Genomic DNA, 13,450 nt, shown 5'->3' with positions numbered 1-13,450 from the left:
TCATTCCTGGTACCCACATGGTGGCTCACAATCTGTAACTTCACTCCAGAGAACCTTATACCCTCTTCTGGATCTGAAAACTCAGGCACGCATGTGGTGCACAGACATACACGTAGGAAAAACACCCAAACACATAAAATAATACAAAAATTAAAGCCTATCTTTCCAAGACAGCTGCTATCATTTGTCCTGGGAACCATTTGCAGGATTTGTTACTTAACTAGACTTAGAATTCTCCTAGTGCAAACTTCTCCTCTCAGGAGCCTTATAAACAGACTTTATTTGACTTGTTTAGAGAGGCCACTAAATTACTTTCTGTTGCTTGCTAGCTTACAGCAATGCAGAACTGCAGGTCAGAAGTTCAACATAGCCTTGATGGAGGGCTCCCATTGGCTAATAAAGAAACTGCCTGGCCCATTTGATAGACCGCCCCTTAGGTGGGTGGAATAGACAGAACAGGAAGAAGGAAGTGAGGTAGATGGCTCAGTCAGATGCCACGCCTCTCTTAAGTTAGGCAGACTGCCGTGCCTCTCCGCAGAGAGAAGCCAGACGCAATGAAGCTCCAGCCCAAGATGGATGTATGCTAGAAACTTCCTGGTAAGGCACCACTTTGTGGTGCTACACAGATTATTAGATATGGGTTAGTCAAGACGTGAGTAAGAGCCTGAAAATAATGGGTCAGGCAGTGTTTAAAAGAATACAATTTGTGTGACGTTATTTTGGGTAAAGCTAGTCGGGCACCACGGGAGCAGGGCGGCAGGAAGCTGGCCCACAGCCTCCTCCACTACAGAATGGCGCCCACGTGGATAACCGAATCCACAGAAAGCTTGAGAAAGCTTGGGAAAAAATAGAGTAAAGCATGGCTTCTTGGTAGCAGCAATTTCTCGGGTCTGGCTCTGCTTGCAAGAGGCTAGGAAGTGCTCTCATCTAAGAGAAGCTTCCTGACTCAGCTTTAGCTGCAAAACCCTGCAGCTCATTAAGAGGTCCTGCCACAAAACACTTAAACGGTGTTGATGAAAAGCTGAACGCATGCTTTTCGGTTTTCAGCTGTAGCAGGAAAAAAGCTGTGTCGTTTTAAAATGCCAGCTTTCTGGGCCATCCTGCCAGGGCAAACTGTAACTCTTTCAAGCAGGCGGTCCTGACTATGGAGCTTTTGAGTGTTGTGTTTAACACTGTTGCAGCTTGCTTGCTGGCAGGGACTTTGAACCGCCACAGAGTTGTGGTGATAAACAAGGCTATAGCCGGTACCTCTGCCATGAGGCTGGAAAGCTAAGGAATGGGCTGGATCTAGCCGGCAAAGTCACGGCTTTAGTCCTACCGATATTGTTTGGTAAATTAAAGACTCATGTCGTCAGAAAAAGAGAGATATACAGTAAAAAAGAAAGATTCAAAGTCGAAGAAAATGTCTAAATGGTTTATGATGTGTTAAAAATATATGCAGGCTAAAGGTTAAAGTTCTTTAAAAAAAGGAAGTAGTTTGTTGTGGTGGTACACACCTTTAATCCCAACACTTGGGAGGCAGAGGTAGATTGACCTCTGTGACTTCAAGGTGTGGCAGCACACACCTTTAATCCCAATGCCTGGGAGGCAGAGACAGACAGATCTCTGTGAGTTCAAGGTGTGGTAGCATACACCTTTAATCCCAGCACTGGGGAGGCAGAAGCAGAAGGATCTCAGAGTTCAAGGACAGCCTAGTCTACAGAGTTATTCCAGGACAAAGATATACAGAGAACCTGTCTCAAAAAGTAAAAGTAAAAATAAACGAAATAGAGGTTAAAGTAAAGCCACATAAAGATGGAAAATACACAGAGAATCTTGATACTGTATACTATTATGCTCTCTTTGAATTGTTTGAATGCTGAGGAAGAAGCAACAGCTGCTAAAAGATATTTGTTTATAAATGCTGCTGAACTAATCCAAGATAGACATTTTAAAAATACCTTGACTTCAGAATTTGGATCTAAGGATATGATACTTTGGAAAAGAGTTTCTTCTTTTATTTTTACAGAAAATGAGACCATGTGGATTGCTTCTATCCCAATATGGTATGATAGACCACGACCTCCTGAAAGGTTGCCGTGAACACTTTCAGAAAATTACTTCACCCAACTGATGACCAAGATGAACCTGGAACACAGGTTACACCATGAAAGATCTGATTAACAGCGTCCCCATTCAGCAGGAAGCAGTTTGGAGAGAGATAACTGCGCCCATATTCCCAAATATTGTTTATAAATGTTCTTTTACATTTAAAGGGGGATATGATATGGAGATGAATAATTTGCATTGATATGGATTTTGCTTTAGTGATTTAAATTTAAGGTAAATTTTGTTATATGTATGTGTATTTCTGATACTGATTAATGTATTGTGATTGTGTAGTTCATTTAAAAATGTAATGTATATAGGTTGTTAATGGATAGTTATCAATAATAGTAAAACTTGTAGTTATGTTAGTTAGATTTTCTAACTATATAGAGATATATTTAAGTTACATAGGCATTCTTCATATCTTTCAAAGACTACAGAATATCGCATTTTAGATGTTTTAAAACTTAAGGCTTTTCATGACAATGAGACACGTCAGCTCCTGGCAGCACCAATCTACTTCAAGAGGAAGATGGGCATCGAAAAGGATCCTTATGGAGTTTAATAGCCACTTGGGCAAGAAACTGCTCTTGCCTGGACTGTTGGCATAAACTGGACACGAAGAACCCACAGAGAGAGGACTAAATGTGAGATGATCTTTTGGGGTTCCTGATTCAAGAAAGAGTCTGCGAGACATTCTGAAGGACACAGCAGATAGTGACTGAACTGCCTTCGAAATTTCCTGCTGCATAGAAATGTCTGCTGGATATTTATGGGCCTGTAGGCCGAAGATGGATGCCCCGACAGTACAAAAGAACTTTAGGTGACTGTCCAGGTAGCACAATGTCTCTGTGATTTCTAGAGTTTGGAAATTGCATATTTCTTATTTACTTAGGTAATATTGTGTCCTTCTGGAGTCTTTGATGGAGCTGAAGAAGAATAGATAGATAATTATAGTTGTTTTCCTTTGTTATGATAAAAGATAAAGTAGATATAAATATTGTAACTGTAATTCTTACTTGATAACTGTTTTGTTATATGTAATTTTACTATGTTAAAGTTAAAGCCTTTCTTTTTTGTTTAAACAGAAAAAGGGGAAATGATGGAGGGCTCCCATTGGCTAATAAAGAAACTGCCTGGCCCATTTGATAGACCGCCCCTTAGGTGGGTGGAATAGACAGAACAGGAAGAAGGAAGTGAGGTAGATGGCTCAGTCAGATGCCACGCCTCTCTTAAGTTAGGCAGACTGCCGTGCCTCTCCGCAGAGAGAAGCCAGACGCAATGAAGCTCCAGCCCAAGATGGATGTATGCTAGAAACTTCCTGGTAAGGCACCACTTTGTGGTGCTACACAGATTATTAGATATGGGTTAGTCAAGACGTGAGTAAGAGCCTGAAAATAATGGGTCAGGCAGTGTTTAAAAGAATACAATTTGTGTGACGTTATTTTGGGTAAAGCTAGTCGGGCACCACGGGAGCAGGGCGGCAGGAAGCTGGCCCACAGCCTCCTCACTACATAGCCTCCTCGGGTATAAACCAAGGTGCCAACACAACTGAATTCCTCTCTGGGGAAGTGTGAGAGGAGTTTTTCCTTGGTTATTCCAAATTTTAGAGGCCATCTGCATTCCTTGGCTGTGATCTTCTTCATCTCTCATTGAAGTTGGTCATACCAGTTGGAGATTATACACGATTTTTCTACCTTTAACGATCCTCATGATTATACTGGCTCCTTCCAAATAATCAGGGATACATTTCCCACTTAAAATAAATCTGATTAATAATCCAAAATTTGTCTTCCAACTTAATTCCCCTTTAGCTTCCAGAATCAGAATATGGCCATTTTGGTGACTATCAGGAACTACACACTCACTACATAAACAAGGCACAACCAGAACAGTCTCAGCAGTGACAGTAAGAACCACGGTGGCAGGAGAATAGGATTGTAAGAACTGCCACAGTGCATTATTTTAAATGAGTTTTCAACAAAAACTAAGATGTAGAAGGAAAATAGAGCATGGCCATCCATGGAGCAAGATTCAGAATAAGAAGTCCAGATATTGGATTCACAAGGCCACATTTTACACCAGCTATTCTGTCTTCTCCTAAGTCCCCTCTCTCCAAGGGTCTCAGAAGCTTTGCTTGGAGAGCTAAAGGAATGGGAAAAATAGCATTTTATGAAATGAAGAGGGCTAATGAAGGGGTGGGATTCCTTTAAAGAGTCAACTAGGAACTTTGGAGATCCAAAATTCAATAAGGGCTCAACAGCACTTTTGGGAAGCACACTGGGAGAAGAAATAGTTGATGTGAAGATAATACAGGTGAGAGAACCTAGTTTTAGAAGAAAAAAATGTGAAAGATAAAAGGTGCACAGATCTTTTGAGGTGTATAAAGCATTATTAAATATAATGGAGTTCTTGAGAACACGAAAGAAAATGAGGTGGTGGTGCCACAGGCCTTTGATCCCAGCATTCTAAGTGTGAGGCCAGTCTGGTCTGCAGAGCAAGATCCAGGACAACCAGAGCTGCAGAGAAAAACTCTGTCTCAAAAATCAATCAAACAATCAAAGAAAAACAGAGAGAGTGGTTGAACCTTCCAAGTCAGATGAAAAGCATTTGCTTTTGTATCTGATAAACTTAACATTAGTTTTCATATTTGATAAACTTAACAAACTCGAACTTGAAAAACATCAAAGAAACCTGTAATATAATCAAACTGTTTAAAACTGAAGGTGAAAGAGAAAAATCTTAAAATCAGCATGAGAAAAATGGGACCAGGATCCCCAGAAAGTCCAGCAGCTGTTTTCTCATCAAAATACGTGGAGACTTGAAGATGATGGGCTAACAAATAACAACACTGAGAAAAAGTGATTATCAACAAAGAAGCCAGTAGCCAAAAATCTGTCCTTTGGCATTTAGGATTTCCCTAGGAAATCAAAACAACAAAGCCTCAAAACAAAACAAAACAAAACCCAACAACTCAGTGTTAGCCCATGTGCCAGAAGAAATGCTAAAACAAAACTTTCAGGGGAGCAATTAATATGCAGGATAAATTAGAGACACTGGTAAAAGTAAAAAAGACATAACGATAAAATACAGTGAAAACTGTCAATTTGAAAGACTTTCTTGTTGATTAAAGAATTCAGCATGAAGCAATAATAGCAACTTAGGTTGACTGGCAGATAATGGAAGAAGACAGACACTGACCAAAAGGAAGGGGGAAAGTTACTTGGAAGCAAAATTATGCACAAAATAAATAAAGATACTATTAATTGAAAAACACTATTATTTTTTAAACATTATTCTTTTAGATGCTGGTTATAACACTCAGTGCATACAATAAAAAATAAAACTAAAAAATATATCTAAAGAATGTATATATATATATATATATATATATATATATATATATATATATATATAGCTGGGAAGCCCACACCCTTTATGTGTAAAAATGTCTATTTCCCTGAGCTGTCTCATAGATCGCAGTGCTGGACAAATGTACATGGGCTTATGAGAGAGAAGAAAGAGTTCAGAAAATCATAGACCAAGGGAGTAAATATAATTAAATAGTAAGAAGTGATAGAGTGAAAAAATAAGCCACATAAATATGGACTATACACTGATAGTCTAGATTACTTAAGTTATTGTGTTCTCTGGATACTTTTTGGACTACAGAGAGACACTTGATTCTGGGGGCTGCTAAGTTAAACTAACATAAAGGTATCTTGACTTCAAAATTTGAATCTGAGGATATGTTGTTTTGGAAAAGAGGTTTTGCTTTTGTTTCCACAGATGAAAACCTGTAGATTCCATCCAGGCTAATGTGGTTTGATGGAACAAGACCCCCTGAAAGGTCTCCATGAACCCTAAAAATACTTTGTTCAATAAACAGCAGGAAGCAGTTTGGAAAAAACTATGCCCAAATTCCCAAAATGATTGTTTATAAATGTTTGTTTTCATTTAAAGGGGGATATGATATAATGATAAATATTTTGCATTGGTATGGATCTTGGTCTACTAATACAAATGTAAGGTTGATTTTGTTACACTGTGTGTATGTATTTTTGCTCTTTTTTAAGGTATTGCGTTTGTGCAGCTCATTTAAAATGTAATGTATAATTAAAAATTACAGATTAATAGTCATTTATAATAGTCAAACTTGTAGTCATGTTAGTTGGGTTTTCTAGATATATAGAGATATATTTCAGTTAGATAATCAACACTTGAAAGACCTACAGAATATAGAATTTAATATGTTTTAAGAACTTCTAGCAGCACTACTTATTTCAGAGAGGTTGATGCGCATTGAAGAAACTCATTATGAACATGTTCATTAAGAATTTGCCTTCAGTGTGACAAGGCTAGCCATTTGAGCAAGAAACTCTTCTTGTCTTGGCTGTTTGATGACATGCTGTATGAACTGGACATGCAGGACCCACAAAAAAGTGACTGCTAAACTTTCCAAAAAATGGAATGGTTCTTCAGGGTCCCTGTTTCACAAAGGAAACTGCAAGAAATTCTGAAGGACACAAAAGAAAGCAACTGACAAACTTTGCCATTACAAGGAAGAACAGATCTTCAAATTTCCTGCTTCCCTGAAAAGTCTGCCAGGCATTATGGGCCTATAGGCTTAAGATGGATGTCCCAACATTACAGAAAAACTTTGGGTGACTGTTGAGGCAGTGAAATCTCTCTGTCAAATCTAGAGTTTTGGAAGTTTCTTACAAGCACTTCCTGTTTACTTAAGCAATATTATATTCTTTGGGGTCTTTGATTAATTTGAAGATATATATATATAGTTATTGTTTTAATTAGCTATAATAAAAGATAAATTAGATGTGAAACTTTAGACTCAAAACATAAGATAGATGATAGAATTTTTTATTTTTCTAATACAAATAGACTAGATAGTGTAAATGTAATTATTGCTTGATAACTGTTTTGTTAAATGTAATTTTACTATGTTAAAGTTAAAACCTTCCTTTTTAATTAGACAGACAATAGGAGATGATGTGGGATGTCCTTCTATATATGTGTTGCTTTTATTGGTTGATGAATAAAGCTGTTTTGGTCAATGGCTTAGCAGAGCAAAGCCAGGAAGGAAATCTGAACAGAGATATATATGGAGAGTAGGTAGAGTCAGAGACGCCATGTAGACACCAAAGGAGAAGGACACCGGAACCTTACTGGTTGGCCTCAACCTCATGGTGATAAACAGATTAATAGAAATGGGTTAGTTTATGATGTAAGAGCTAGTTAGGAAAACACCTAAGGTATTGGCTGAACAGTGTTGTAATTAATATAGTTTCTGTGTAATTTTTCAGGTCTGGGCATCTGAGAAAAGAACAAGAAATCTCTTTTTACATGTCTCTTTCTCTTAAGACCCAATCTTATGGCTATATTAAAATCTTACAATAAGTTGTAACTTTACTTCAAAAATATATGTTAATTATAAATGTATATACATATAACAACAGAATCCCAACATGCATTGAGAAAAGATAAATTATCCTTAAAAATAAGAGACATTGTTATTGTACTATAAATAATGATGTAGGTGGGTCTTCTGTTTTGTGTTGATTTCATTGGTTAATAAAGAAACTGCCTTGGCCCTTAGATAGGTCAGAACATAGATAGGCAGGGAAGACAGAACAGAATGGTGGGAAGAAGGGAAGTGGGTCAGTCGCCATGATTCTCCGACTCGAGACAGACGCCATGGAGCCAGCCGCCAGGTCAGACATGCTTAATCTTTCCCAGTAAGCCACCACCTCATGGTGTTACACAGATTATTAGAAATGGGTTAATCAAGATGCAAGAGCTAGCCAATAAGAGGCTAGAGCTAATGGGTCAAGCAGTGTTTAAAAGAATACAATTTGTGTGTTGTTATTTTGGGTGTAAAGCTAGCCATGTGGGAGCTGGGCAGGATGAAAAGCAGGCCTGCTCGCCTCATCACTACTAAATAACATAAAAATAAGGGAACAAACAAACAAGGAAGACATCTAAAGTTGACCACTGGCTACCTAATATGCATACAAGTGACTCCACCTGCACATGTATTTACATACATGTATACACCATAAACACAAACACCACACACACACACACACACACACACACACACACACACACACACACTCAGAATGCTGAAGTCTAAAGTCTAAAGGCTCCTAGCCCGGTATGCTCTTTGGGTGTGGTTAGCACCCCAGGCTGACAAGAAGCAAATGGATCGGAAATCCCCCAAATTTTTGAGTGGATTATTGTCTTTTGTCTAGGGCCATACCATTCTGAACACGCTTGATCTTGTCTGATTATATCCATGAGAAAGTATAAGCCTGTCCACAGAAGTTTGTGATGGTTCATTACTTCAGGTGACAGTCAGTAACATCACAAATCTGTAAAATATCTATAAGGAAAACCTTTACCCAATATTGAAGATAAAGGTAAATACAATATAAAAAAACATGGTTCCTTTGTAGCATTTAAATGATCTAGGAGGCCACTGTTCTGTGTATGCCATCAATAAGGAGATGCCATTTCATGCCAATTATAATATGTATGAATTCCCTAGGTGGGAAGGTAAGTGTTTTTCAATTTACTACTCTTTTTTCATTTTTCTTCTTCCAAACACTGCATAAGCACATCAAGCCAAAACCACAGTACCTTCTTGAAATATCATGAGCTCAACTCTGTCTAATCTTGTGGCCATTTGGGGCATAAACAGACCCTGTCAAATCCTAGTTAGGCCTGAGTTAGTTAAAATTGATGCTAAAGTGACTTTCAAGAGTTAATCTACCTTATTCACTAGTATTTGAAAATATGGAAATAAATTAATCTGCACTGAAAACATAGTTCAGTAGAATCCTGACCTCAACTTGGCTATAAGAAAGAAACAAAACAGCTCCCTAGAACACTCCCAAACCTCCACTAGGCCACAGGCGAGCTATTAAACAAAACACAGAAATGATAGAGGAACATTGTTTGAGTGGGTGTTAGCAGATGTTAGCCAAGCAAATACTTTTAAAATATAAAATAAAAATAAGGAGTCCTTCTAATGTTTTTATGAGACAACTAATACAGACACGAGAGGATTCCCAGCCAACAGGAAAGGCCGCAGGCCTGTAGCATATTTGTTCAAAGAGTACAGTGAGAAGGGCCAGGAGCCAAACATGTGTTTTGCCAAAACCAGTCCTCAAGCTACCATTTACAGATGCTGACTGGGAGACAGGCACTAGGCTAAGACTTTCACGTCTTAAACCTCAAACAACCCTGTGACTATCTGTATTATTGTTATCTCTCCTACCTTACAGATAAGGTTTCTTAGCCTTAAGAAGATTCACATCTAAGCTTAGTGTCTCGTAGATATTAAGTGACAGTACAAGGCCCAAATTTGAAGCCCATCCTTTTAGACTACAACATTCTATGTCTTCTGGGTGTATCACCTTGGATGACATTTTTGCATAGGAAGTAATTATGTGCAGATGAAATGGATGCTTGAATTATTAGACTTCAAATAACTACTTGTTTGTAGAAACATCTGTCTCACTTGGCAAATATTTGGGGTTTAGATATAACTTCATAGTTTGGTCTTGAGAACAAAAACTTCCAGAATCATGAAACTTTAACGATCAAAAAAAAGACCACCTACTGAGGGCTCCTGCTGTTTATAATAGGCAGAATCCCTCCCTGGAAAATTCCATGAGAATGTTCCTCTTCTCATGGTCATAGCTTGGTGATCTAGTCCAAGAGCCTATGCATCCTCCCTACACTTACTTCAACTCATTAATTCTTTTTACAATGGTGGAGAATAATGGACTTATCTAAGATATTTTTATTTGTATGAGAAATGACAGTATTGAGAAATTAAAATACTGAATATTTCAGGTGACAGCTGTAATAAATGTTCACTTTCAGAATGCAATGCTCATCCATAAAAGTCGACTAAGCAAACCATAACTGAAAGTGACTATTGTTATATAAGTTAAGAACAGAATGAAACTAAATGATTGCTCTTCTATATATTTTGTCAATTCGTCTTTAAATTGGTTATGATCAGAGTTGGACATAAGGTACTCAGAGAGTAAGAGTAGAAAAGATATCATTTCTCCTTGATTCCTCATGCATTAACTTCCGTGACTGATACATTTATGAAGTCAAATTTGTTTTTACAGTAATCATGTAGAGCCCAAGTCCAAATAATATGCAATTGTTTCAATACGTGCATCTTTAAATAATTTCTTTCAAGACCTACTTTACATAGTTCTTCACATTTCAAGATTCTCCTCTCAACAGTTGAGGTCTACTCAAAGTCTTTAATTAATCAATTTCTTAGAAATTCCTATATTTTCACATATCTTATTATCATCAGGAGTATTAATGTATGCATATTAGAAGACAGATTCGAGTTTGGAGGCTCGGGCTTCCAATGGGACATTGCTGTCCTCAGGGCTAAGAGGAGACAGCTTTTGTCCAGATTCCAGTCACAAACATGTAGCCAACGGCTTACTCCAGGTTAATTATTACAAACCCACTACATCATCATTCTCCTGTCAGGGAGATGAGCTGTTATCCAGACAAATGGGTACCGCAGCAGATGGGACGTTTTAAGCTCATACTAGATCTCACCTCTGCATTGTGACTTGTGGGAAGGAGATAGCATCGTGTTCTCCATCTCACTTGGCCATCTCCACTTAGTCCTTACAGTGACTAAGCCCTGTTTCTTTCTTTACACATGAACTCAGACGTTTTCCACTTGAGTCCCTTCTCTTTGATGATTTTCCATGTAGATGAGCACCCAATCGTGTCTTCTGACAGCTGACATTTTGTTACCATCTTCAGACCCTACATCTAGAGACTTGTATTTCCCTTAGGTACTTTTTTTTCATTTGTTGCTTTTTGTTGTACTTAAATAAATATTTTCACAAGTGTACTTAATAATGGCTTTCACTATTTTTTACATATATGCACCACTGGGCTTTATTCTTGTTTGATGAAGTGTTTAATTTCTTTCCAGGACTCTAGTTTTCAGCTATTCTGGAACATACTGATAAAGTATCATAAGAGTCTTCAATGTTTGAATCACTATTTCTCCAAAGACTGGTGACCGCACCGGTGGGATCAGAGACACAGTTTGAGAAGAGCTGAGACTGCATGCAGGAAGTGACAGTTTTAATGTGCAAGGAAGATGGAAGGAAAGACTACAGGAAACACACAATTTGGCAACTCTCAGATGCAAGCAGAAACTTGAGGAGTTTCTGGAGACAGCTGTCAAGGAATGCTCAGATGACAGAGGCAGACAGACCTGTATGAAGCAGAGTAAATTAAAGGCAGTTAGGGACAGCAGTGCCTGTGTGTTCTCAGCCTCTCTAGGACAAGGAGCCAACCCCAAATAGCGCCCTTCTAATTAGCTACTGCTAAGGAACACATTTAGATGTGCAAATATGTTCATATTGGATGTTCCTATTTTGTGAACAGAATAAATTGGTTTATGAGAATCATTTAAGGAAAATATATTTAACTGGTTCATTCAAATAAAAGAAAATATGCAAAGAAGCAAATTAGAAGAATCCAATGACCCATTGGCATTTTTAAAATCACTCAGTTTACTCTTTTGTATGTCAAAATTTTCAACTGCCTACTATGTACCTGGAATTAAGTTAGGTCCTGGGATGTTATTCTAGGCTGGATTCCCCAGTAAATGTGGAATGAATATATGGATAATTAATATCTAAAGAAATAAAATGTTGGACAAGAACCACATGAATAAAGCAAAGTGAATAATGTGTATATGGAGATGTCAGAGTCCTGCAAAAGCCCAGACTTTGCTCTGATAAACCTCTGGAGAGCACACACCTTCTTTTCAAAGTCTATGTCTTCCAAGTCTATGTCTTCCAAGCACATCACCAACATCAAAACTGTGATGTTGGTGATGTGGTACATAGCCACCCAGACACTCCACAAAAGTACATAGAAGATCTCAAGTCAAGTATACCCCCAATTCACAAATAAAAACCATGTAAGATTATAGACCAGGTTGAGGCATGACCCTGAAACTTTGTCTTTTTCAATAAAATCTTTTGCAGAGGATTATTAGTAAAGGTGATATGAATCATTTAGAAAACACTGGAGAATGGAGAGATGTCTCGGAGGGTAAAGAATTTGCCTTGCAAGATGAGGAATCAAGTTTGGCTCTGTAGAACCCATGTAAAAGCTGCATGCATGTGGCAGCCTGTGGACATCCCAGAGCAGAAGACAGACAGGGAACCTATAGGGCAAACTGACTAGCCAGTCAAAAAAGTGAGTTCTCGATTCAGGAAGAGACCCTATCTCAACAAATAAGGTAGTGAGCAATTGAGAATGACACCTGCCATCAATTTTGTGCTTCCACATATGCACGACTGGCATGCATGCTTACACACATGTGGACACACAAACATGCTTCTAAACATGTGAACATGCATACATATATATTTGCATCACACACATGTATACACTCATAAAAATCTGAGCATACTATTTAATAACTTGAAAACCGAAGATATTTATAAAAAATACCTGTAATTACTCTAAGTTCCCTTCCTTTCTATGCTTCCCCAAAACTAATTACAGAGAGTCATGACAGTGGGAATGCTAATGACTGCTTGTAATCCTACAGTTTGACAGCAGATCTCTACAGCTGGTTAGGAGCCAGCCTAGCCTAATCAGTAAGTACCAGGCCAGGTGAGAGATTCTACCTCAAATTTCGAGGCAGTTTAGGAAAATGGCAATAGGAGGTACATAAAAGCCCCACTAAACAGAGGACATGGGAGGAGTTGGAGGTAGGAGAAGGAGGGGAATATTGATGAAATGTAAGACTAGTGAGTGTATTAAATTCTCAAAAAAAAGACTAAAAAACCCCCATAAGATTGATGGTACAGCAGAAATGACAATGGCAGTTGACCTGTGGCCTACATATGTGTGTTCATACACATATGTGCACCCACCTGCATGCACTCACACATATGCATACACACATGCAAGAGAAAGCCATAAAGATACTCTTACCGTGCACATGCAATTGAGTGTGCTGTTGGGCTTCTCCAGCTGCATTGGTAGCCACACATGTATATCTGCCAGCATCTTCCAAAAGAGCCTTGGAAATTTGGAGAACTCTACCAGAAGACTGTATCTAATTGGGAACAGAAAGCATGGCAGTATTTGGGTTGGGTTTAAAAACATTTGCTGAGATAGAAAAGTTCATTTTAAATGTATAATGTTTAATTGTAGTTTTATATCTTAGTTAACTCAATATTTGAGATCCAGATCACTTCATTATACATAAGAAAATAGGCTAATTTGATTTTTAAAATTCATTCTTATTCACTTGAAG

At 38.1% G+C, this 13,450-nt stretch overlaps 1 protein-coding gene across 1 annotated transcript in view; it reads right to left on the bottom strand.

The window, feature by feature from the left end:
- Hmcn1 (hemicentin 1) overlaps nt 1-13,450 on the bottom strand; it is a 445,711-nt gene that overhangs the window by 156,178 nt on the left and 276,083 nt on the right. The window contains exon 36 of the mRNA XM_038349717.1: nt 13,126-13,249. Within this exon, the coding sequence (XP_038205645.1) occupies nt 13,126-13,249 (124 nt within the window). The remainder of the gene's footprint in view (nt 1-13,125; nt 13,250-13,450) is intronic.

This window comes from Arvicola amphibius, chromosome 12 (assembly GCF_903992535.2).
Source record: "Arvicola amphibius chromosome 12, mArvAmp1.2, whole genome shotgun sequence".
Classification (NCBI taxonomy): domain Eukaryota; kingdom Metazoa; phylum Chordata; class Mammalia; order Rodentia; family Cricetidae; genus Arvicola; species Arvicola amphibius.
Note: the sequence above shows the minus strand (reverse complement) of the source record. Positions and strands in the feature narration are given on the sequence as shown.